Consider the following 26,761-nt stretch of genomic DNA (forward strand, 5'->3'; position numbering starts at 1 on the left):
AGACAAATTAATGAAGCAAAATAAGCATTTTAACACATGTAGATAAGATGAAAGAGCAATAAATGAAACTAGAAATATTAAACAATTAATATTTATTAAAAAAGCACAACAGTAAGTTTAGACGATTTATAAGTAGTTAAAAAAAATTGCGACGTTGATTGTTGAAACTGCAATCATTTTACCAAATGTTCATCAACATTCTCACGTTAGTTATTTTGCTCCTTAACGAGATGTTCAAGATTGAGTTGACATAAAAATGCGTCCCAATTCACAAAACCTTCATTTATGAGAGTCTCCGCTTCCACCCAAAACTTGCACTATAGGTGTAAAAAATATATAATGGAGAAAACAAAATATTAATTTAATTATTAAAGAGCAACACTAAGCATAGCCTAGATTAAGTTATTTTAGTATTTTTTTTTATCTTCACGCCTAATAACAACTAAAATTGCTTCGTTTTCATTTCCACCTTTGAGCAGGTAAATTATTTATTTACGTTATCCCATATAGGTAATAGAATTTAAGGTCGCAACAAACGTGTTACATATAAATGTCCTAACTGACAAACGAGAGGAAGTCTCGCGTAGTGATGAGATATAATATTAATAAATATTTTTTTATTACCTCAGTATCTTTCACCGGCACTGCATGGCGGACTATTCTAATATAATCTTCTTCAGTAAGATTGAATAATGGTTGCGTTTGAAAGTTAAGAAAAGATATCAGATCCTCGTACACAATGTTGCAGTCTTCATCTTTTTCCAGACTATGTAAAGTATAATAATATGTAAATTAATAATTAAATAAAAAAAAACACTTTTCTTTTACCTATAGCAAATATAAAAACGACATGACATCACAATAAAAAAGTAAACAATAAGGTCAGGCAGTATTTGGCTGTAAACGTAATGGTAGTGAACTTAATCCCCACTAAAAGCATGAATTATTTTTATTCCCCTGATAGTGCGACGTTGAATTTCACAGGGTCTCGAATGTGGATAAAAAGCGAAAAAGGGAGTGTCTTGACAATAGTCTCCCTCGGCCTACTTAGCTATATGCGAGATAGAGCGTGAATCTGTAAAAACTCCAATTTGAACAAATTTCATGTCAAACTCGAAAAAATCGGTACATACAGATTAAAAATCCACATAGATATTAAACTTTTTTTAAACCAATATGATACATACACTTGCAACATACAGTCCATGAGATCACGATTAATGGGCAATCTATGTGCTCTGAGTATCTGTCGAATTCTCTCTACGTGCAATACACCTGCATCATTGGCGTCTGCGTGCACAAGACCTTCCTTGAGACGCGCCCTATCGTCCCACAGGCCGCGGGTCAGCTCCGTGAATACTAAAGATCTGTTCCCAATTAAATTAAATGTCTGTTTTTATAGCAAATACATTCAATTTAGACTCTTTTAGGCAACAAAATATGTAAAAATTAAAAGGTATAAATATCATCTTACCTTATCATTTCGCGTCTTGGACTCTTTTCCTTTCCAGGATCACCGCGGAAATGTCGAATTAGCGTTAAATATTCGTGTTCAGTCATTTTTTCGCACATTATTTCTTTTAATGCTTGCCTTAAAATATATAATAGGTAATAATTGATATAATTATAAATATATTCAAAACAAATATGAATAAGTAGTTATATTACTTGAAACATCTAACAGACATTAATTCTTTTTTATTTGGCAAGACGGCATCCATGTATTTTGCAACAAAATTCTTGTAGCCATTTTCTTGAGCCGCGAGAGTTCGACGTATTTTATCCATTATTAACGCTACATTTGCCATGGGATACTGAAAACGAGTTTTCAAGTTTATATTTTCTAAAAGAACGTCACGGTAAATTTAAAATATATTGTAAGTTATTTAAAATTTATATCTATTTAATTTGCTTGTAAGTTGCTAGTATGAACCGTTGAATGTATCGCTTTCTAAAGTTCATTACTACATACCCACCTAACATAACAGATATTATCTTATATAGATATTAGTTAGACCAACTAGTATGACTTTACCTACCTCATTCGAATGCAGTTCCAGATACCTCAGAGCGTATTCATCTGCAGCAATAAGCCGAAAACAATGTTTGTTAATCACCAGTTCGTTGCCGACCCACATGTCCTTGTCCGTATACGACGGGGGCTCGTTTGGAACGAAGAACTCAACGTTTGGCAAGTACATTTTGTCACGTCTAAAGAATTTTCCTCCCTGTTATTGAAATTTGTTATTTTATTCAAGAACTTTAATAATTAATCCATTATTGAAATGGTGCTAAGAATGTCTTGTGACTTTTCATTTCAAAAAATATTGTTATACTATACTATGAAGAACTTACGCTAAATCCAGAATTTCGTTCACCAAGTTCAAATACACCAATGGTGTCATCACATAAGAAATATTTGACTATAAAATATCGCCACTCATTTATAGGATTGTCGGTGACGAGTCTCGCCGCGAAGCGCAGAATATGAGAATCAAATCCGACTCTAAAAGATGTTATATTATATTTAATCAGTTTAATATATTACTAGAGATATTAATATAAATATATTTTTTTCAGGTTCACGCTATATCCCGTATGCAGCAGGGTAGCCAGAGGAATCCTAGTGTTAAAACACTCCGCTCTCACTTTCCACCGAATTCAAAATGTATTGCGTGTTGAGTGTTGAAAATAAGATATACCTATCTTTATTCAAAAATTTAACAAAATCCCTGTGAGGAGCTTTTGGCTCGACCGTCCTACAGTTTTCAGCGGAGTCCTCGTACGAACCATAACCATTCCAAGGCGGCAACTGACGTTGAGCCATGTTCGCAGATATACACTCTTTACTACCGTCTTTTGGTACGGATAGAGGGTTAAATGTATCTGTAATAAAAATCTTATACTAGTAATATTTATAAACACAAGAAAAATATAACATTTATTTATTGTATTTATTAAAAGGACACGAGTTCATTTAATGTGAGGTCAGGGCACAAGGGCACAAGCGTGCGATTGTAAATACGACGATCGTGGGTTCGATTCCCACTCGGTGTATTAAATATTTAATATTTTAAGTTCTCCGCTCGCTGGCTGGTAAATGAGGTAAATTGCGGCGTTGAGTTACGTCACTCGACACGAATTGCCTCCTGACATCAGCGGAAGGTGGGGAGCCTAGTGGCTTCCTCTACCTATACTGCTAAATTCGAGATATAGGTACCATCAATTTGAACTACTTACAATTTGCTGTTATAATCATATAAGATCTAAACAAAACATTTTTAAAAATAAAAGTAAAATACCCAATCCGTATGTAACACGATAATATTCCTTTGTAAACGGATCACAATCGGTAAGGATGACATTGCGACCGTAAACACTTACAACCGCACCGATACTCAAATCTCCTGGAGAGTAAGAAGCGTGTGCCGGTCCGCCGGTCATTTCTACATGCGGTGGAATTTTCTACAATAATGTAAATATCATTTAGTTTAAGTCCTTATTATTTATTTATATCGGCTTCACGCTGTATCCCGCGCACAGCAGGGTAGGAAGAGTGAACATTGTGTTAAGGCACTCTGTCGCCCATTTTCCGCCCACTTTCCGCCCATTTTATCGAGGCATTGGTCGTTGAGTGGCGGAACTCAACGCCGGGCTTTCCCTTTGTGCCAGAGCAAAGAAATTAAAATATTAATATATAATAATTTATTTCTTCGAGTGGGGATCGAACCCACAACTGTCGTGTTACAATCACAACCTTGTGCCCATGCGCCACGATGTCCTCTTTAAATTACATATATTGAGAATAGAAAAATATGTCTTTCGAAAACGAATTTCCTAAACAATGTGTTTTTTTTGTTATTGTCTTTTTTGTGTGATACACAAAACTCTCGTAGATACATATTCCGGAAGAATTATGACTTTACTTTATTTTTATTTATTTTATTTATTTACTTCAAATATTTACCCGCGGTAGTCGCATTCTTTTCAAAAACATTGGTCCGGCCTCCATTCCAGAATTCGGTGGCAATACTTCTTTAATTTCCATAGTGTCATCAGCCAAAAAATAGTGGATTTCTAAATGGTGTATTGTACCGAATTCAGAATCTCGATCATCCCAATAACCCTGGAATCTAAAAAAAACCCAAATGATTAAAGATTAGTCTTCGTTCAGTACTGGTTACCTAATAGGATGCCTACGACTGTTTCATACCTAGTCTGAATTTACCTTAAGTAACCTTAACGGGGCCTTTGTGCTTAATTCGTTAATAGTGGGTACCTACCTACTTATCTGCTACCGAATGTAAAAGCAAATAAAAAAATATTGTGCACTTTTCAGGAATATTCCTAATACTTATTATTTTAGTTCCGTGATCTAAGTTAAATATTAATAAAAAGAAAACAAATAACTATTAAAGTTAATCAATAATATTATTAGTCAAATAATATGAGGTACAGTTAGTAGGTTTTTACACTCCCAGTCGTACTTTTGCTATAAACTTCATAATTCTTTTGTCTAACGCACAATATCTAGTGTTTCCGTTAACGTATTTTTCTTATTGCCGACACTTTATTTAATTAAGAATAAAATATAAATAATATAATTGTTTTCATGTAATACGTACCTTAAAACTTGCCTATCGAAATCTAGAAACTGGCGGAAAGGTCGATGTTTTGGAGGCTTTAAGGTATCTGGGGCTCTCTGGAATTAGAATGTAAAGTAAAGCACACCTTAAAATATTTTCTCGTCTATGCTAAGAAAATTTGATATTGTTATTTGCCCTAGAAACCGAATACATGCGCAAATTTTCAAATATAACAAAAGGCAATAATTGGTTTTGGCAACAGAATGAGCGACATGTTGATCAAATGATAGATTAAAAATATGTTTAAAAACTCGTTTAAAAAAAATTACCAGTAAATATAACCCCAAGAAAAGGTCTACTTACCTCAATAGCATCAGGCCATGGAATGGAATCGGGAACGTTAATACCAAGGCGATTCAAGAATACTCTTGTAAAGTTGTCACAGTTAATAATCTGACGATATAATAAATGTTTAAAACGTCTCAAAAAGAACAGGTGCAAGAATAATAGATTATTTTAAGCTGCATAACTAAGTTTAAGTAATAAAAAGCTTCCAAAATAATTAACAAAGATCAAAAATGTATTTACCTTAAATATTTTACCATAAAAAGTAACCTCACGCCCAATATTCAAATCAAGAACGTCATAGTATAAGTCCGCACTAAATGGCAATTTTATTCTTTGGCGACTTATAAGGGTACCTAAATTTGTATTTAATATATTATATACAAGTAAATTGCATTGATTTAAAAAAAGTTGTATTTTTCCTTCACTACCTTGATATACACATAAATTCCTTTAATTACCTTGAGACAATCCACTGTTTTCAGTTTTAGGTTCAATAACCTTTAAAGTACCATCTTCAAGAAAAAAGAAAATTTCAACTTTTCGCAGTATTCGAGCCCCGGAACGCATTTCATGTAAGGTTTGTTGAAAAAACGCTTGAAACCTTAGTATCTAATCATTATTTAAAATTATTTGAATTTCAACAAAAAAAATATTATAGGAACTGCAGCAGGATAGTCATTCACTGTAAACACGATGGATGTGAGTTTGTCTTTCACTCATGGGAATTAATAAAGAATTCTATAGGTACTTGTCTGTATTACATTGTAGTATCTACATTATTTTCAATCCTACTCTGGTAAAACTCATGTTATGTTTCGCCACTGAAACTACAAAGTACGCGAATAAAGCGGAGAGTAGAGCACAACATGTTTAAGCACTAGATTTCTCTGCACATTCTTCTATAAGTTTAAATGGATTGGCCTTAGCTTGTAGGCTACATTTGTTACTATGTACCTATATATGTAATTGTGAATTCTTATAGTAACATACATTTTTATCATACATAATCCATGGGGGGAGATCGGGTGCTTGTTTTCGACAGTACAAGGACGGTACCCGATTTATGCCCTCTGATTTATCCACTAACATATTCACTTTATCTATCGAAGTAAATATGGGTCGTACGCCAAAATTAGTTTTGCCAATCTAAAATTAAAGAACAGTGAAGATGCAGGTAATTAAATTTAAAAAACTATATATTATTTAGTAGCGTAGTTAGGGGAGGGGGGGGGGGGGGGGGGGGGGCTTACATCCTTACCTTATTTATTTGAAGCTACCGTATCATTACGGTATATTGGTATATATAGGTTATCATTACGATAGCTTAACTAAAATTACTGAATCGTAGAATAAAGTTTATAAGTTGCTTAAGTAGGTACATTATTACATCTAATATGACTAAGTTTAAAGTTTCAAATAAATAAATATTTAATTTAGATAATCTAGAATATCCGCCATAATGGAAATTGCTAAATACATTCTTTATATTTACTAACAAAATTCTTTGTATATTACAGAATATAATATTTGGATTGATTCTGAATAAAATTACCAAATACAAAAGATTAAATTGTGTTTTTTATTACCATTGGGTTTGTTCCATAGCCGGGTAATAACGGCAATCTTGGGTTACGTGTCGCCATGTGTATCTACAATTTACTGTAGCGTGTTAAATAAATATAGCAAAATAAAATATTTTATATTATTATATGGTTCGCTAAAATGCAACAGCATCAAAATATTTTTGTTTCCATAGTAACATATTATACTCCTTTCATCGATAGTCGTTATTTAGGTGGGGTACGGTACAATACCTACACAAATGTAAAAAAAAGTATATTGATCATATTATTTTTTACAATATAATTTTAGTTTATATTCATTTAACCCCTACAATATAAATGAAAGGTTTGTGCCAAAATTTTAATCTATAGCATTATAGTAAAAAATGTAAAAGTTCATAATACATTTAAATTTATTGTAATTATCTTGTAAATTTAATTTTTACTCGATGTTTATAAATAAAAAAAAAATAATAAAATGATTATACTACTGAATATGACGCAAAAGACCGTGCAAAGTGGAGTAGGTTGAGTAGGAGGGCAGACCCTGGCAATAGCCGGGATTAATGCCAGGAGGAAGAAGATTATACTACTATACCGTATCTGTTCCATATATATGTTATTTTTACTGTGTTTTCACTCTTCATTTTTCCTTAAGCACTGACAAGTGACAGTTTGTGGTCACAGTCTTAGCTGACATTGACAAATGAAAATTTTCGTTTAAATTATGTTTTTATAAATTTTTGTTGTTAATAAAGTTTAATAATTAAACTTAGGAAAGTGCACCTACTATAAAAGTAATTATAGAAACAGGGAATTAATATTACCTAGTAAAAATTTCTCTTTTTTTTCGTTTTACTGTCAAAGAAAGAAGTAAAAAGTTTCAGTATGATTGATATGAAGAATAAAATAAACTCCTTTTTCATATTTAATTCTAATTTTGGCCCGAAGGAAGGAGAAGTAAGTAGCCTGTAAGGTCATCTTAATAATGACCACAAGACAGACACTGTAATGTTTTTAATGAGAATAATAATATCATCTCATTAATGTTTTATAATTTTTAGGAACTTAAGAGAATACTATTCTTCCACCCAAATCAAATATCGTCTGACGCCAGAAAAATGCAAGTTGGTTTATGCGAAGCTGTTGTAAAATTTATGACGTAAGTTGTTTATATTTACATATTTATTAGAAATTTATGATAAAGTTAGTTGAAAAGTGTATGTTTCTATAATAAAACATAGACTTTTGTGCCAAATTTTGGTACATTTAACATATAAGTACATACAAACAAATTTTATTTTATAGAACATTCTCATCAGAACCATGTGAAGCATTACAAACTCAAACAAAAAGATATATTTTTTACCAACCAGAGAAAAATTTTTGGATGGTCTTGGTAAATATTGTTCTGATTTACAATCTTGAAACAAATTCAGCAAATACTAGATCTGTTAATTTTTCAGGTTGTAAGAATACCATATGCAACTAAAAGTGCATCCAGCCCTGGTGGAGATAAAAAGGATTATGTGGGTAAAACAATATAAACACAATTATATTTCTCATCAGTACCAAGCATGAATAAATTCACTTGCATGCATAATTTTTTTAATCATAATTTGTATTTACTATTAAGTAAATATTAATATATACTATTAAGTATTATTACTAACAAAGTTTATTGAGTAAGTGAAATGACTAAATCAATATGTCTGTTTTACTGAACAAAGCATGTGTGTGAATTTTTAAATAAATCTCAAAGGTAAAAGTACTTAGACTAATTGTGGCATACAAGCACATGCGTGACAGGTTGAAGGTCATTGTCACACTCGACGAAATGCAACATTTTCATTTCTTTTCTCTGGTACCAAGGCAAAAAGCACCACATTGAGATCTACCATTCAACATGCAATGCCTCCAGAATTTGGCAGAAAGTGGGAATTGGAAATGTTTCAATGAAAATGAAATCTTAGCACTCTGCCTACTCTGCTATGCTTGGGATTAAGTGTGAACCTAAAACAAATATACTAAAATTTTCATTACGAGAAAAATAATTATATAAATGTAAGCCGATATATCAACATATTTATGCCAGATATGAATATTATATGTACCGGATAATTGAAATTTCATACCTTTTTTTATATTTCACAGATGGAACCATCTGTAATGTATGATTTGCTAGTGTCAGCATACAAAATGTTTAGAATGTTTGTAGGTCAGTTGAAAGACATTCCACCAGAAGATATCTATGACAAATGTGAACAATTCTTTACTCCAGTAAGTTTAATTTTTTTCTATACATTTTTTTACCCCACACAAAAACAGAGGTGTGTTATAAGATTGACATGCCTATGTATTCGAATGTATTGTTATTCTTAACCATGATTCAAGAATATAAGTTCAGCTCTTAGAACATTTTCACCTATTTTAGTTGATTGATTACTTTTTAGAGCTGTTTGTTTAACAAATTATAACATGTATTTTATTTTATTTTTCAGTATATTATGTCTAGGAATATTCCAAATGATATAAACCGTATCATTCAAGGAATAAACTATTTGCCTCTAGAAAAAAACTCTTTTTTCAAAGTTGTATGTTTTATTGATCATCTTGAAATCAGTTACCCAGATTTTAAATGTGTTTCTTTTGTTTATAATGACCAGCTTATATGGTAAGTTACTAGTTGCTAAATTATCAATAAATATTTTCAATCTTTTCTTATTGATTATATTATAAAAACAAATAAAATAAAATTCCAGGAATGGCCTGGCAACCAATGACATGTTAACACTTTATCAATATTTAGTACATAATTTACTTCCAAAACAAATTGAAAAGGAAATTCAAGGCGGAGCCGTGACTGCTGCTCAAAGACATGGTCGCTATATAAGTCCACCAGAAGGCATTTGCAAAGCAGAAGACTTACAGAACCTACATAAAGTGTATTTAATGTGTGAAGATGATACTGAAACAAACCAATACTATCTTGTTATATATAGAACTCTGAGTGCTACAGTTTGTTTTACGGTAGATGGTAAAAACTTTTTTTTGTATATGTTTTATTTATCTTATATTATTTGTAAAAAGGTTAATAAGCATTTGTTACAATAACATTCTTTTATTATTAAAACAGGTTTAATAATGAAAAATGTTATTGTACAATTATATGTAAGTAAACAGAACATGTTATGTAATTGTAATACTTAAATCAGTATTCTTTAAAAGTAACTTAAATATATTTTAGCAGTCATCTTGGTGCATTTTGTGCAAAAAGATACTAAAATATTTAAAATAGATTTGTAAATTTTATATGTCTGTACATACATATAAAAATAATTTTAAAAATATTATATATTGAACCTATATTGTTGCAGTAACAAAAACACTGCAGTTGGAGACTTTCAAGGCCTTAGATGCATTTATTGGACCTCATTTATCAACAATTGCGTCTACCATAAGTGAACAGTTCACAATGCATGCCCTGCAGAATGCAAACTTGGCTACTTCTGATCATAAGTTTCTATATTTTAACAGACTTAACTTGGCTTACAGATCTTCAGTAAGTAAATTTATCATTATTTTTAATTATTATTACTTATTACTTTGTCTTTTTTAGTTTAAGTATTTTTTTTCCTCATTACTATGAAAACTTTATGTAGTTAGTTATACCTTGATATGTACTAATGTCACTAATGTCTTGAATTTCAGCCACCACCTTCAACCCTCACTCCATCCACAACAATAAAACCAGAAGTTCTAAGTATAATTGCTGGCATTCATTCTGACCGAAAGAGGTAACATAAGTTAATATTATTATCAAGTTAAATAAATTTCCGAATGAACACAAACTAAGTCTTCAGCTTCACACTGTCCTTCACATATTCTAGGTCGAAAAAACGTAGTGTTTGGCAGACATAGCATGTTGAGTGGGCGGAACTCAATGCTGCATTTTGACACACTAGTGAGAAATCAAAACAAATAGAATGGGGATCACATCCCCAATGACATATTTACGGCCAGATACTGTTTCACTGCCCACTGCCATGACCTCAAATATTAAATTATCAATGAATTTAAATGTATGACTCTAAATTATAAAATCATGCATTTAAATGTATTATTGACTTTATTTCTTTTAGCATAGGTAATTACGGTGAAATTATCATAAAAACTCCAGATGAGTACTGGATTGCAGGAAAATCATCTAATGATAGAGAGTTTTATGTCGTAATTCAAGACAAAAATGCAAATTTGAAAGACATTGCAGGTATTATTCATGTTTCCCTTATTTTATTACTTTTAGAACTACAAGAGGAACGTTTTACATTTTTAAATATAAATTAAGATAAAAAAAACAAATTCCTGTATCATTTTGTTTCAAATTTAACTACCAAGTGTAAATTTTTCTTTTCAGATGAAGTAAAGAGAATGTGTGAAGAGCAAATGAAAGGAGTCTTCTTTTATCCTATATAAAAAAATTATATTCATTAAGTTTCTTTAAGTGTAAAAGTTAAAATATTCAAATAAACTTATTTATTTTTACAAATTTTATATCATTAAATAAAACATCATTTTATTAAAGGTAACATATTATATTTTTGACAGAGTAATTCTATATACATGTTATATAATTTATAAACATATTGTTATGTAACTTAACATTATGTAAAATTCTTAATCATTTGACAATTTTTTTTCTTCTTTTATCATAATTTTATTATATATCTTTGTAATAAGATCTTTATTTTCATAACCCCAGGACAAAAGGACACAGGCTAAACATACTACACCTATTAAAATATGTGTGATTATTGAACTATTTGAAAATTTATTTTCTGATATTTTACAAACACATCCAGCAACAAAAAGAGTGATTAGGAAATATTTCCCAACATACAGTCCATTAAGAGGCTTATAACTTGTATTCTTATATTTATTATTAATAAAATGTACACTATGTATTATTCTAGCAAACATATTTATACAGTTGGAAATAATAAAGCCAACAGGCCCAAAAAAGTATGTCAAAAGATATGACAATATTAAAAAAGTAATTGAAAAGAAAACCATTAAATAATTATAACTGTTGAGTTGTGCACTAGTCATTGTTGCAAATGTGTAACACTCAGTTACACCGTTAATAGCCATTAGCACAATGGCCAAGCAATGGCTGCGAAGTAATAATACAGGCAAACCACTAGCGACAAAAGCTTCGCCTCCATACAAGGACAATAATGTATAAGAGTAACTCAAGCCAAACACTAAAACCACCAACCCAATGGAACTAACAGTTTTACATACTTGTGATAACACTACACAAGATTCCTGAATTTTTTGTTGTTCCTGCTTATGCAATGGCAAATCTCTATTAACCATTTGTGTGAAATAAAAATAACTGCTGTCCTCTATTGGTCGAAATATAAATCTAGCAGTAAGGCTTCCTAAATTATTTACAACATCATATGTGGCTTGCTGGGTAAATGTCATTACTGGGCTAACAGACATAACATACTTTTCCCCTTCAGTCAATAATTGCTTCAGCACACCTTGTTTTGCAAAACTTAAAGTTAAAGTACTTAATTTTCTATTAAAACTGGTGTGGATTGTCCCAAAATATTTTGGAAAGAAATCTAGAAGTGAAGTAAAATTAAAGTCATCCATGTTATTGTATAGTGTTTCAAGAATACTGTTCGGGAGGAATTTATTCTTAAGTGCATTCTTGGCATATAGTGGCTTAAATTTTATATACCAGTAGAAAAATAAATAATAAGCGACTACAATAACAACAACACTTCCAACTTGTGCAACTGAAAAAGCTATAAGAGCCAAAGACCTGTCATATAGAATAATAGATAAAAATAATACTGTTCTTACAAATATATGTAATGTATCTAGGACTACTTTCAGTTTAACAAAGCAGAACAGTTGTGCAACTAAACACATATTTGCCGAACAAAGCTCTATAATACAAGACAGTGCCACACTCCAACATCCAAACTCATATTGGAAAGCATGTTCTGGATGACCAAGAGGTAAAATGTGTAACCAAATATAGACAAAAATGCATGACAAACCACAACTTATGGGAACAGAGAGCCAAATTTGGTTTATAATCTGAGACCACTGAAATTCATCTTTTTGACCTATACATGCTCGATAGAATGGTTCTCTACTCAGAAAAATGATAGTACTCTCAAGGAGTAATAGTCTAACATTCATTATACCAATAACTTCATGCCCAACATTTCTGATGACCCAAGCATTAATTACAAAAGTTACACATCTAAATAATATTTGAAGTAATATATTGAATGATGCATTTTCTAAACTGCTCATTAGTAAGTTTCGACCCATTTTTTAAAATTTTTCTTTAATTTGTCTTAAGTTCAAGCATTTACAGCAATGCTTTCAGAAGGTGATGCTTGTATGTTTCGTTTTACCACATATATTTTTTTATTAGATATGCAAATAACAAACCAGTGATCATCATAAGTTATAGATATTTTCTTAAATTTTTCTTCTGGACCAAATGCAACTGGATCTATGCTGTAAGTCAAACATGAATAACTTACTAAATGGACAAGAAATATAGAAGAGATCATAATAATTTTATAATATTTTTATCAGTTTTACGAACCTATTAGATAAACTGATCAAATCAGTTACAATTGTCGCAACACGTTCGTCGTTTTCCAGCTCCCCGCCAGATTCTAGGACTGCACCGTCCTCAGTTAGTACCAAGAACCCTAGTTGGTCTGGAATTTTTTCCATTATAGCTGAAACGTTCAAAGGGAGACCAATAACAAAATTTATCAAATATTGAATATTTATTTATTTAATCGTACCCAAATTCCCAATGTATCCTGATTGTCAAAATAGTACATACACTGACGTTTAACTAATTGACAAATCCCAAAAATACAACCACAGAACACATTTACTCAAAACAAATGAATACAACACATTCATCAAAGTCAAACGTTATACATATCGATATGTGGTAGTAGTGTAATTGTATCATATTTTTGTGACCAAATGAATACTATAAATAAAAATAAAATAAAATAAGCCTTTATTGCTGTTAAACATTTTACAATATGGTATGTTGTTATCTATTAACCGATTGTACTATCCTATTACTACTATCTATATATTTATTTACTATCTATATATTTATATACTATCTATATATTTAAATTATCTATATACTTGATTTCCCTTAATTAATTCAATACAAAGACGATTGGCTTTCATGAACAGCTTGTCTTCCGACATAGGCCTCCTCTAATGCATTAAAAGCTAGCTATGTGTACATCTGATGTTGTTGTTTAGTAGACTGTACCGATCGTCGGTGCTTAATTGCTACTGTTTCGTTGTAGTTGTACTATTCGTAATGAATGAATACTATAATAATACGTCAAAACTATTATAAATAATATATTCATATTATTTTTTTGGTACTGTTCTACAGCAGTCATCTCGCCAATTTCCATTAATAAATATTTTGAGGAATTGAAACTTTCAGTAAAAAAGTTTTATAAGGAGTGGGAAGGAGGATGGAAACATGTAAAAATCTAACAGTGTAAAAATATTCCTATTGACCCCATATTACCGTCGACACAGAATATAGAGATGTTTTATTTTCTATGAAATTAATAATTTAATCTGTCCTTATTCTTGTCATTCAAAATCTGTCATCAGTGTAAGAATTTCTAAAAGATTTCTTCATCTTTATTGTTGTAATTTTGGCTTACCTATTATACTTAGATTTACAGCGCAAATCTTAATTGTGGTATAAAAACGAACAGGTGAGATTTTCTATTTACATAGGTTCGTTGTCGCAAGAATCCTTTAGTATGTTTGTTACGTGATAGTAAAAAATATGTTGAATGAAAACAACATAGAGAAAATCGAGTAGCTATAAACAGATGTCGATCACTTATTTGTTTTAAAATGTAAATACAAGGCGAAGAGTTATTTTGTTTAAATATACATTTGTAATAATGATTTGGGAACTATAACTACAATATACGGAGATGAACTATAACTAAATGTAGATGGTCCTGCTGTCGAAGTTTCCTCATATGTTAATTTTTTTTTATAATAAATGACTTGAAAAGATATAACTCAATACGAAGAAAAGAAGTGAAGTGCCATTAGATTTTCATTATCTACTCTGCTATGCAAACATAAAGCAAAAAAAAATTGATGCATCCTTGTTACATTCAATTCTATAAATTATTGAATTTACAAATCTCGACATTAGTTTTACTTATCACACAATTACGAGTATAGAAAAAGCAATGCTGTTTCCTTTAATCATTGTTTTCCTTAAAGAATTATGTTGAATATGAGAATATGACTCAAATGTAGATATATATAGATATCTATATATATGTTCCTTGAATATATAATTAAATTATTTATTTCCACTTTAGTGAAATTAAAAGATTGTCCTCTATTCTTTTTAAAGAAATAAATATGTTATTATTTGATTGTTATCAAAATTACTATAATGTATGTAAATATAGATGTCCTTGACAAAATCATCAATAAATAATATTATAATTATTATATATTATTATAATTATTATATATTATTATATTATAAATAAATAAGAAAAAAAATATTTTTAGATAACAATGTTAAGATTCCGGCCAAAGCTGGGCACCGAGCGCAGTAAAGAGTGGCGGTGTTGTTTTTGTCTTCATGTTCGTACAGGAACAATCTTGTTGGGCACATGGCATTTGGTATGTTTAATTTCTATTACTTAAAATAATATAATTAATATATATTATATAATAATATAATATATATCCAGCGGGAAACCGCTGGATTCAAAGGGCGCAGGACCGGACAGAGTGGCGAGCATTGGGGGAGGCCTATGTCCAGCAGTGGACCTTAAAAGGCTGATGGATGGAAAATAATATAATTAAGATTAATCTACAGTTGTGGTGCAAAAGCACAAAGTGTGACTGTAGCAGACTGGTTGTAGGTTCACTCCCCGCTCGAGGAAATGAAATATTAATTTAAAATTCATGTTTCCATTCCTTCACTCTGATGTCAAGGCAAAGAGTGGTGTTGAGTTTTCCCACTCAACACGCAATGCCTCCAGACTTCGGCGGAAAGTGGGGAATGCAGTGACTTAACATTAAGTTCCCTCTGCCTACCCTGCTGTGTGCGGGATTATCATCCATTTTTCTAATATTATATTATATGTGTGTAGGTTTATGAGGATGGATGTTTCTTTCATTTTCACACAAAATTCTTGACTGGATTTATATAAAATTTTACATGATATAATTTAATAATATCCTATATAATTTATGGTATACAAATTTGTATATTTACTCTATAAAGTAACAATAATTTTAAGCAAGCAAGTTGTCACTTGTATTATTTTTTTTGTTTTGCCTTATTTAAAGTTATTATGATTTAGACAATTCATTATAACTATATAATTAATAAATATATGTATATTTGTAGCTGCTCCACTTGGTTGCATTAGGATTTCTGGCAGCAATAGTGCGTGATCCAAACTTGCTTGATGAGTTGGAACGTGAATCGACACCTGTTTCTGATTGGGGTGATATAGGTGCCATTTCGACTCCACTGTCCAATGTGGAGACCCGACCGGGAACTCAGCATGCACCAAATCATCCCCGTGATCATAGTCTGATATATCGTAAGTGGTTGTCTATTTCCAGTATAAAGTTTATATGAATAATAAAAACTGCTAACTCAATCACTTCTTTGAAATATATTAAAAAAAACGATTTCTATTAATGCCTTTCAACATCACGAATATGCGATTTTTACATGTTTATGGCTAAAATTTTACAATTAAATGCAGATGCGCTTTTAGTTCTATATTAGATTTTTTTTTATTCTAATAAATTACTAAGAATTATATACATTTATTCTCTTTATTCAGTTGACTTGGATTTTTTATTTACATATACTTTTAATGTACAATAGCAAATGCATCTTTACAAACCAACTGTACAAACATTCACCCTACATAATATTCAAAATAATAAAATATTATCACATAACACACTTAAAAGAAATACGCATAAAACTTATAAAAATGTGCTTTGACAAATTCTAATAGCCAACTTCTTTAGTATACAAAATTAAAAATAAAGATGGTTATTATTATTACTATTCAAAGAACCATATTGTTTTAATGTATGCATTTGTAAATAGAATACATAGAAACATTAATAAAATTATTAATTTCGTATATGTATTGTTTCGTTGCTTGTGATATTTTTATATTATTAAAATGTAAAAGTTATTTATTTGCTTATCGCTACATCGTACTAAGCGCCAAGTGGCTTGGCTAGGCAAAATAAATAAAACCTGTCATATTAAATTTCGACACTTTCATATCAAATTCAGTCATGATTACGAATAGCAATTTATTTTGGATATCCGACAATAGTTTTCGTTACGTCCATAATATCCCTGATCGAGACAGTACATGGGGCTTGTCTAAAGCATAGTTATTGTTAACCGCCCTACAACGTGTGTGTAGATGATGTGGATGTGGGTGCACTGGTTACAGTGTGTACACTGGCCATCACACTGATGCTGATATACGGTGCGTCGAGGGGCAAGCCTGCGCACCTGCTGCCCTTCTTCTGTTTGCAGATATTCGATTTTGCTATTACTGTGTAAGTAGTATACATTGGTTGTTATTATTTATTGATGTACTTACATAAGTAAAAATATATATACATATATATTTTTGTGTTCATGTAAGGTTGTTTGAAGTGTGATAGTGTTGCGACAACCGTGGGTTTGGCGATTCCTTTAACGTGTTTTCTTCTTTACAGCTTCACGCTGTTTCCTTCCAGAGGGAGAAAATGAAAATATTAAATATTACATTTCTTCGAGTGGGAATCCTTTTTGTATGTAATACATTTAAAGTGGGATTGCAACAAATTATAAACGGTGAGATTAGTGGCCGAATAGATAGAAATTGTTCAAAGTATTCAATTCTTATAGGTTGCTATGAAGAGTAAAACATAAAGTAAAAAATAGAAATACAGTTTGAACAACAAATTATCTACACTAATAATAGAACAATTTTACAATTATACCTTAACGTTACTACGAAACACAGGCTGACAGCAACGGGCTACCTCTGCTACATCAGCTCCATCCACCGGCTGGTGGAGGAGGCGCGGCGCGTGCCGTGGCGCGAGCAGCTGCTGGCGTTGCACGCACCCGCCCTCGCCTTTATTGTTATTGCTACATTCCTACTGGCTGTGTTGCTTAAGGTATTTTTTTGTTTCCTTTTAGCTTTATCCTGTATCCCATATATAACAGGGTAGGCAAACCGGGTGTTAAAACGCTATTCCCCACTTTTTATTTTTGAGGTTTTGTGTGTTGAGAGCCGGATCTTAATGCTGTATATTGTCTTATCACTTCTAATCCATCAGAAAACAATTCAATTAAAAATAGACGCGTTTATAGGCAGACTGCGTCGCGATGGCCCTAACCAGTGTTTTATGATATGGGATTAAAATTATAAAAAGTGTTGAACACTCACCCAGTTCACCCAGTGGTTGAATTCCCACTTTTGGAATCTTTTAACTCTTATGTAAAAAACTTTATCTACAGGTATGTATAAATCACACCATTCAAACTGCCACCCATTTTGTTGGCAGAAATGCTTTGTTTAACAATTACCGAGTTCTAACTTCCTTTGTTAAATAATAAATTTAAGAAGCAAAAAATGTTTCTCAACAGGGCTACTGCATCAGTGTAGTATGGCGGTGCTACAAGTACCTCACAATGCGCACCCACGCGCTCCACTCGCTGACCCCCTTCGTGATCTCGACCGAAGGGGTGGTAACCCCCGCGCCCCCCTACAGCGCTGCCCCCGCCCTGGCGCCCTACTCCAGCCTGCTGCCGGACTACGAAGAGGCGGTGAAGCAGACCCCCCCGCCCTCCTACCGCGCCGCCACCCTTGCGGCCCCCACCGAACCCCCACTCCCGCTGACCCCTGATGAAGATACTGCCCCCGCCCAGACAGCTACCGTTGTTGCTGCTGCTGTAAGTATGTTATATGGAATACCCACCGACCGCCGAATACCCCAAAATATTTAACAAATCATGCAATAGTCAAAGAATAAATTAATAACATAATTTCATTATTATTTAATTTAAACTTCAATAGAATTATATCAACACTTATATTCGCTTTATCTCTCTTATGAACAAAGTTTGCATTACAGTATTTCATTTAAAGTAGTCGTAATGTTTCGTATGTAATTGTTAAGAAAATGAGGGAAATAGAGTCAGAGGAACTCTAGAGGAACACAAGGTTCCCTCTCTTTGCCCTATTACATGCAGGATAAAGCAAGAATTAAAAATATATAATATTTAAAATAAATTTACAGCCACAACACCCTGTGGAGCAGACCTCACTGCCAACGGACACAGTGGTCATGTTGCCACAGCAGGGCTCGCAGGCGCGCGTCTGAATCTCTCACTTGACCTGTAATAAAATACCATCGATATAATTCTATGCTGTTCAAAAATAATGATTCACAAATCGCCATTCCTATAAGAACAAGGAATTTAAAATTGTCGAAAAGATATCTTGAATAGTACTATGTCAGTGTTATTTTAATGCAGTTCGTGCTCAATACACATTATTCTTCTATTTATTATTTGTAAGGGTATTTTTTTTTTCGGGAATACAATCAAGTAGATTAAGTTGGTATTGTTGATTTTTGTCTAAATTATTATTAATGCAATTTATCTAAATTGTTTTTTCTACTGTTAAAATCATTTAATCAATTTTCTAGATATTTATTAAACCCTAATAATTTTTCTCATTTCTAGTTTACTAGCGTAGTGCCATTTTGTTTTGTTTTAAAATTTTATTTTTTTATTCCATTAAGTCATAATTTCGTATAATGCAACTGTTGTCAATAATTTGAAATGCTACATTCCAATATTCATAAATGTGTAATTATGTTAATTGTGTTTACTTAAATCATTTGTATGTTGTTTGGAAATTATGATTTAAAAAAAAATTGAATTCTATCGTGCCGTCCACTCATTTCAACTCTTTCAATAAATACATCTCCATACAAATTAATTAAGAGTGACTACACTTTGATTTGTATGAAGTGATATTTTGCCTTGTATTGCTTAATTTAAAATGAATCATATTTACAATTTTCCCCCTCTTATTCCGAATTTATTGAGCTTAAAGCTTCACTTCTAATTGATTCACTGTATATCATATTTCAAGTTAGTACCATATTCTAAATATCTTGTACATTCATACCACAATAATCATTGGAACATTAAACATTTTTTGATTGTTTGATAAATGTTAAAGTGTTACAGTAGTTTTAATATAACTAATATGGGACATACACACATTTCTATGCTTTACTAAGAGTTTCATAGTAACAGGTGAATAACCCAATGTAAGGCCTATGTACAAAAACATCAATTTTAAATAAATAATTAATTTGTGTACTTACGTATTGGTAGATTTAGATTAGCCCACATTACTGGAATGAACTTTATTTACATAAATAATTAATTTTACACAATAAAAAAAATGTATTTTTGTGCTAATCTTTTTTTATATTATGTTATATAAAAATTAGACATCTTGTCAGTTGGTGTGTAATATGTAATAACCAGTAAATTATTAACGTAAATGTACGGCATATTTTAATCAGAATAAAAGAGTTTAAATGGACAGTGTCTTTTTATTAAATTATTATTGATATGATAAATTTAGAAAGGAGATAGCTTCGACTGATCTGGGCTGGCACCATCTGGAGGCTATCATACAACTTTGTAAAAATAGTGAAAATCCCTTTTACAATCCTAATGTCCCTGATGATAACTATATTAGTGTCATCTACTGCGCTCTGGTTGGTGTTCAATGACATCGCCGTCCCTGTTAGGGAACATCGTTACAAAATCAATCATCGCCTGCGTGAACTCGAGCTGCATGGTGCAAGTAATAAATAAAAAAAGTAAAAATAATACAAAATCTAAGCGCAATTTGAATAATACTTATATCCAAGCAATCTTCAACAAGAAAAGAGTTAATGTTGTGACAAATTGAAATTGTTGTTTTACAAAGTAAATTTTGTGGCAGATATATTTCCACACTACACGTGTAAAACGTAAAGTATACATTTAACTATTGCTATGTAGATGTTGTTATTAAAATAACAAGTCATCATCATAAAGAATGCACAATTGCACATGTTACATACTAGATATAATAATAGCTTAACAAAGTAATTGGCTGTTCGTACCAATTTCATACTATTTGTCAGTGTGCTGCAACATTGAAAGGTCAAAGTTATGAACGCAATTTACAAACAATGCAGCGGACATGCGCGGCGTACGAAGGAGCAAGTCGCCGCGAGGCACGCGTCCTCTGCCTCTATTTATATCGACGACTTCACCTCCCCGCTCCTCTGCACTCACGCAAGCGCACTGCGCACCTGAAACGCCGAAAGTGAAAATTGCACATCATGATATCGTCCGCCGTAGGGCAGTGTGTTGTTGTTAATAGCTGGTAATTAAAGGCGCGAGGACGAGGCCGTCACCGCAGTCCCCGCTGCGCCGCGAGGATGGCTCAGGCCGCGGCGCCGGTGCTCCTCAACGCTGCGGTAGTCGTACGTCAAATATCAGCTGTGTCGCCGGCGAGGGCCGCGCGCTCGTGACGTCTCTGGACGGGAACACACCCCCGGGGGCCGGCACCATGGCCTCCACCATGCAGCTCGAGTTCACGCAGGCGATGACAGACTTTAAAACCATGTTCCCGGACATGGATGACGACGTCATCGAAGCCGTACTCCGTGCCAACCAGGGCGCCGTGGATGCCACTATTGACCAGCTCCTGGCTATGAGTACGGATAATCAAAATGAAAGACTTCGCCTGGAAATGGAGAGAGTTGAAAACAGTTCACCGTCCCGACGCAAGGATATAATAAAAAGAATTTCAAGGGGTGCCGAAAATGGTGACGACAACGACACTACGGCGCTTGTGTAAGTTATGATTTAATTAGGTATATAGGTAAAATAAGCCTTTCACAAACATATCTATAGTATTTGTACTCAGTATAATGCGAACATTATTATATTTTTCACTTTATTATTTTTATTTTGCTCATAAAAAAATTCTAACAAATATTAAATCTTTGTGAATTATTTCTTAATTATTCTTAAATAAAATAAACACTTACTACATATTACTTGACGGCGACAAATAATTAATAATATTTTTTTAAGTATATGCAAACATAAGGCATTAATTACCATTACAATGTGAACTCTACCACTGTGCGTTAAGTGTAACTTGGTCGTTTTAAATCAGAGTAGCATTGTATGGCGTTATTATTATTATCTCAATTATCACTACTTCGAAACTATACCTACAAAAAAATAAATTATCTGAGTAAATTGAATGTAAATTTATATCTCACATTAACGGGATAGGCAGGGAATCCAGTGTCGAGATATTGCGTTTTGAGTGGCGGAGCCCAACCCCGCGCTTTATCTTGTAGCAAAGTGAGGAAGAGAAATGAAAATAAGTCATTCTTCAGTGTGGGAAACGAACTCAAAAGTGTCGCGCTTGATCACTGTGCCACGACGGCCTCAGATAATAAATTTCTTTGCGTTTTAAGAAATTATTCAAATGCATTTAATGCGTGAGAAAATACGTGGTATTACATAAAATAATTTACTTTACAACATTTATGCATATATTAAGTTATTAAATTAATTAGTATAATATTAATTATTTTCTGATACATTCATACTTATTGGTAGGTTAGGTTTATTAAAAATTATTGATCTGATTATAGTATTTGTGTAGTATAACTTTATATAATTGCATATATATTTTGAGATAGGCGTTATTTTCAGAAACGCAGATGATGACGCAGTTCCACTGTCCGTTAGAAGAAAATGGGTACCACGACTATTGGGTCCTCTGCCCCCAATGTTCCTTCGTATACCACCTGGTACTGATGCAAGAATCGACCTGAGTTTGGACATGGACGATGACCGCATCGCAACGTTCCTGCAAAACGAGGAGTTCATGGCCGAGCTTCGATGGAATCAAGAATTTATAGCAGCATTAGATAGCGAACAAGGAAATAAAACAAAATGTCACGATGACGAAGCGGCGTTTAAAGAAAGGCTGAAAAATATGGGGAAAAGTATGCAATGTTTTAAGTTAACGCACGTATCTGTATATAACATTTCAAATATTTTTAATTAGATAACAATTGTATCTCTTGAGTATACTATAAATATAGGTATAGTATAAGTAAGTTTTCTCCTGCTAAGGGGAAAACCAGTAAAATTTGATATGAAGCGTTGTGTGTTGAGCCGCGAAACTCAACGCCGCGCTTTGCCTCCACAGCAGAGCGAAGAAATGAAAATATTAAATATTTAATTTCCTCGAGTGGTAATGGAACCCACGACCCGTCGCGTTTACAGACACACGCTTGTGCCCTCAGGTCAAGACTCGGTCTCGGTCTCAGATTAATCATTACAGTAGAAAAAAAACCTTATATTGGTATATATTGTTAAAATATTATTTTTCAGTGTCCCGCAAGAAATTTGCGCAATTGTCTCGCATGTTCACACGCGGTGGCTCCCGACGTAGCGGCAACGCTAGGGCTCCGTCTCGAGGACCACCGGACAGCCTACTCCTGCAAGAGGAGCACAGCGATGACGACGACAGACCACAACCACAGAACGTTAAAATTTAACCTGCGTAACATCCATATTCTCGTATCGCCACGCTTGTATGTCTGAAGGAAGACTAGGACGGATGGGCCTTAATGTATTTATCGGAGTTGCACAAGGTTTCGAATAAGACTGGGATTGCTTAGATAACATTACATTAGTACGTCGTTGTTGGAAGCCGGAAGAGAGGGGCGTACATTGTTTGACTTCTTAATTAAATCAAAGTGAGAATGTTTACCATTCTTCCTTCAAAAGATGTTTGAATGTACTCCCTAATTGAATTGTAAATAATTGCCGTACCAGAGAGTTCCAGAGAAGGATTGCTTCTTCACCTCAAAATTAGATTATTTTGCTAGGAATTTTAATTTCTTTGTTATATTATTGCTCGTTCTAGGCTAAGTACCAAAGTTGTTTTAATAGTTTGTTTATATTTGTATGTAAAGCTTATTTCGTTTTTGTTTCACTACTGCAATTATTATGACACAATCATCCATACTCAACGTTAATCTACTAAATGCAGATAGTTGTTACCTAAATAAAATGTAGAAATTATTTTTTTTTTTTTGGTCCAATTTTAAAAATTAGAAAGTAATAAAAATAAATGACTAAATATTGGTTTGATTTTTCTCCTTAATAATATTATTAATATTTCCTAATATAATTGAATTAAAAGTGAAATGGAAATGACATACATACCTACTACTCAGTAACCGCTTGTGGGTAAAGGTATATAAAATTATACACTTACTAGGTATACTTTTTTGTTTAGCTTCACGCTTTATCCCGCACACGGCAGGTTAGTTCTCCATTTTCTGCCGAAGTCTGGAGGAAGGTTTTTTATGTTGAGTAACGAAACTCAACGCCGTGCTTTGCCTTGACACCAGAGCGAAGAAATGTAAATATTAACTATTTCATTATCTCTAGTGGGGATCGAACCTACAACCAGTTGCGTTTACAGTCGCATCCTTGTGCCCCGTTTACCTAGTCATTTAATTATCATTATACAATTTTATGGTTGGAACTCGGGGCAAGAATATTGTTATTAAAAAATATTATTATAATATTCCGTGAAATTATATGTTAATTAAAATAATAGGTATTATTAAATTATATTGCAACTGTTATTTTATCTAGTTTGTGAGGTATAAACAACAACTTACCTTAGGTTTTATTGAGAATAAATGTCTACAAATTGAACTAAAATACTGTAATAAAATTATATTAAATACAAGTTAGACATGTAAAGAAAAAAAACGCAGGTATATCCTACGGTTTAAAAAGCACATATTACATCTATGTAGGCATCTCACGTAGTGGAGAGAGAAAAACTGCTTTCCGACGCACTTATTTGCATGCATAATTACATGAGTGCAGTCAGCCAACAAACCCATACGCCGCTCTTACATCAGCAGGTGTCGAACAACTATTAATGTAAATATGTTATATTTATTATTTTTCAAAGCCTAGTCTAGTGGTCAGACTGAACTTATAAAGTCAATATTATTGAGATCTAAATATTGGGCTTATTACACAAAACAAAGGAGAGCGCTCTGTGTCCCACGTATCCCTTATTTAGCAGGGTAGGCAGAGGGAGCCTAATATTAACACAGAAGGAAGAAAAGAAGAAATGTTAATATTATATTATAGAACAAAGAAATGAAAATATTATATATTTAATGTTAAGAAGGCAATACGAAAATAAATGAGCAAATATAGAGCATTCGTTTCGCTAATAGACACTTAAGCCTTACCTGAAGAAAACAATCGCTATGAAGTATTTTAAGTAATATTAAACTGTTAAATTAATACTGATTTCTCGTCTGTGAAACTCTAGTTGACATATCAGAGTTTAGCTTAGTTAGCATAGTTCTTTATATTTTTTGTTTTACGATTTAAAATCAAAGAATATTATAAATTCATATTAAACCACGTATAGATACATCGCGTCATATAAGATTAATGGTGCGTGTTATACTGTGCTCGACGACGCGGAACGCGAAAGTCGCATCTTCTTAGTAAAGACTTCAACGCTCCATGCACTGTTTACTGCAAGCCTGGGCTTTATAGATATTTTTATTCGTTACATATTTATTTAAATTATACTGTTCTTCTAGGTTTAGTTTTAGTTCTTAAACATTTTTATTTTTGAAATATCTTCGAAGGTCCATATTGATTTTTGTATGGACTTCTTTTTATATAGAAGTGTGTACTTTAGAGGTTATAAAACTAAAATATACATATCTTTTGTTTATTTCGAAAGGACATGTATGTATTTGTCTCATAACCTATATATAATTCATAAATATATAGAATAAAGTAAACACTTCTATATGAAAAGAAGCCCATAAGAAAAATAAATGAGGATCTTCGAAGAGGTGTATGAAGAGGATAATGGATGCATGAATAAATCATAAAGGGCAAGCTTACATTAAGTCAGGAATAATTTGTTTTGAAAAAATATAATGACAAAAATAACAATAGTATATACCTACTTTATTATATGTTATACTAGAGGCCCGCCCGCGGCTTCGCCTGCATGAACTACTTTATTATTAATTTCTGTCTCTATGAGTACCTACGTCCTGTAAGTGACGTCCATGCAAAATTTGAGACTCCTAGCATTTGTAGTAAAGAAGTTTCATACAAACTTTCAACCCCAAAAACAACCCTTTAGAAGTCGAATATTACAAATTCCCGCCTTAGTGAGCACCTACGTCCTATAAGTAACTCCTATGCAAAATTTGAGATTCCTAGCACATGTAGTTTCTGAGATTTCGTGATGAGTGAGTGACCTTTCGATTTTATATATATAGATGGTAGTGGTACTGTCCAGTACTTATGATCATGAAAATTAACAATTTCTTTTTTACATTTTTACCACACTGAGTGATGAGTTATAGTAAAATTCTAATTCCAAATTCAAATATTCAAAATATTATTATTATAAGCACCTTTTAATCACCGAATGAACATATAAACAAAAATCTACCACCGATTCGGAAAGCAGTTCTACTGAGAAGAGCCGGCAAGAAACTCAACAGTTGTTCTTTTTAAAGTCAATGGTATAATTTAATTAATACATTAAAAAACAAATTATATATTAAAAAGAAATAATCATTAATAAATTATACAATATTTTTTTTTAAATATGCATAAGCCTTTAATGTGAGCCATTAAATTGAACATAAAGCCGTAGACGATTGTACAGCAGGCATACCTACCGTAAATCTAAGATTTCCCTGCATAATTCTCTACGTAACAATTTAATTTCACCTGTGCCATTATGTATACCTAACAATTACTAGTTTCCAATAGCTGAACAAAGGTAAAATTAAATTTACATTAAGATTTATTTACAGGATCGATTAAGTCTTGCACAAACCTAGTAATGGACGCAACGACTGGTCAAGTCAGCGAAAACGAGTTGTGCAGTCTTGTGTTTATTCAAGAAATTACTAGTGAGATAAACATTTTTTTCTCACATAATGAAAAAAGTTAATAAG

At 32.3% G+C, this 26,761-nt stretch overlaps 6 protein-coding genes across 8 annotated transcripts; 3 read left to right on the forward strand and 3 right to left on the reverse strand.

Annotated features, from left to right (window-relative positions):
• Positions 1–75: 75 nt before the first annotated feature.
• Positions 76–6,760, reverse strand: LOC146533974 (EF-hand domain-containing family member C2-like). The gene is made up of 16 exons (XM_085194242.1): positions 6,521–6,760; positions 5,925–6,080; positions 5,393–5,543; positions 5,175–5,287; positions 4,950–5,039; positions 4,626–4,702; positions 3,968–4,133; positions 3,303–3,465; positions 2,703–2,886; positions 2,356–2,506; positions 2,040–2,228; positions 1,669–1,814; positions 1,475–1,591; positions 1,188–1,367; positions 625–766; positions 76–317 (listed from the first exon to the last, which is right to left on the reverse strand). The coding sequence occupies exons 1-16, from the start codon at positions 6,575–6,577 to the stop codon at positions 207–209; spliced, it is 2,193 nt and encodes a 730-aa protein (XP_085050368.1). The 5' UTR covers positions 6,578–6,760; the 3' UTR covers positions 76–206.
• Positions 6,761–7,134: 374 nt separating this feature from the next.
• On the forward strand, positions 7,135–11,045 carry Ccz1 (vacuolar fusion protein CCZ1). 2 transcript variants are annotated; one of them, XM_085194235.1, is made up of 11 exons: positions 7,135–7,456; positions 7,561–7,658; positions 7,805–7,895; positions 7,963–8,025; positions 8,651–8,776; positions 8,998–9,170; positions 9,259–9,533; positions 9,874–10,058; positions 10,208–10,293; positions 10,639–10,766; positions 10,914–11,045. In XM_085194235.1, the coding sequence occupies exons 1-11, from the start codon at positions 7,385–7,387 to the stop codon at positions 10,970–10,972; spliced, it is 1,356 nt and encodes a 451-aa protein (XP_085050361.1). In that variant the 5' UTR covers positions 7,135–7,384; the 3' UTR covers positions 10,973–11,045. The 2 variants fall into 2 exon arrangements, with proteins under 2 accessions (XP_085050361.1, XP_085050362.1); XM_085194236.1 differs by lacking the exon at positions 7,805–7,895 and having other exon boundaries at positions 7,152–7,456.
• Positions 11,046–11,070: 25 nt separating this feature from the next.
• On the reverse strand, positions 11,071–12,853 carry LOC146533976 (man(5)GlcNAc(2)-PP-dolichol translocation protein RFT1). The gene has a single exon (XM_085194234.1). The coding sequence runs from the start codon at positions 12,851–12,853 to the stop codon at positions 11,174–11,176; it is 1,680 nt and encodes a 559-aa protein (XP_085050360.1). The 3' UTR covers positions 11,071–11,173.
• Lamtor4 (Late endosomal/lysosomal adaptor, MAPK and MTOR activator 4) lies at positions 11,071–13,491 on the reverse strand. Its single transcript, XM_085194240.1, has 3 exons — positions 13,345–13,491; positions 13,137–13,275; positions 11,071–13,045 (listed from the first exon to the last, which is right to left on the reverse strand). Exons 2-3 carry the CDS (start codon positions 13,268–13,270, stop codon positions 12,886–12,888), a joined length of 294 nt encoding a protein of 97 aa, XP_085050366.1. The 5' UTR covers positions 13,271–13,275; positions 13,345–13,491; the 3' UTR covers positions 11,071–12,885.
• A 667-nt stretch (positions 13,492–14,158) lies between these two features.
• On the forward strand, positions 14,159–20,238 carry LOC146533978 (lysosomal-associated transmembrane protein 4A). Of its 2 annotated transcripts, none has more exons than XM_085194237.1 (7): positions 14,159–14,307; positions 15,137–15,250; positions 15,987–16,185; positions 17,041–17,179; positions 17,632–17,788; positions 18,261–18,566; positions 18,914–20,238. In XM_085194237.1, the coding sequence occupies exons 2-7, from the start codon at positions 15,143–15,145 to the stop codon at positions 18,995–18,997; spliced, it is 993 nt and encodes a 330-aa protein (XP_085050363.1). In that variant the 5' UTR covers positions 14,159–14,307; positions 15,137–15,142; the 3' UTR covers positions 18,998–20,238. The 2 variants fall into 2 exon arrangements, with proteins under 2 accessions (XP_085050363.1, XP_085050364.1); XM_085194238.1 differs by having other exon boundaries at positions 17,071–17,179.
• Positions 20,239–20,875: 637 nt separating this feature from the next.
• LOC146533979 (CUE domain-containing protein 1) lies at positions 20,876–23,868 on the forward strand. Its single transcript, XM_085194239.1, has 3 exons — positions 20,876–21,548; positions 22,428–22,723; positions 23,115–23,868. Exons 1-3 carry the CDS (start codon positions 21,262–21,264, stop codon positions 23,279–23,281), a joined length of 750 nt encoding a protein of 249 aa, XP_085050365.1. The 5' UTR covers positions 20,876–21,261; the 3' UTR covers positions 23,282–23,868.
• The last annotated feature ends 2,893 nt before the right edge of the window (positions 23,869–26,761 follow it).

The sequence above is a fragment of the Heliconius melpomene genome, chromosome 12 (genome assembly GCF_056956725.1).
Source record: "Heliconius melpomene rosina isolate 202511_hmr_F chromosome 12, ASM5695672v1, whole genome shotgun sequence".
NCBI classification, from domain to species: Eukaryota; Metazoa; Arthropoda; class Insecta; order Lepidoptera; family Nymphalidae; genus Heliconius; species Heliconius melpomene.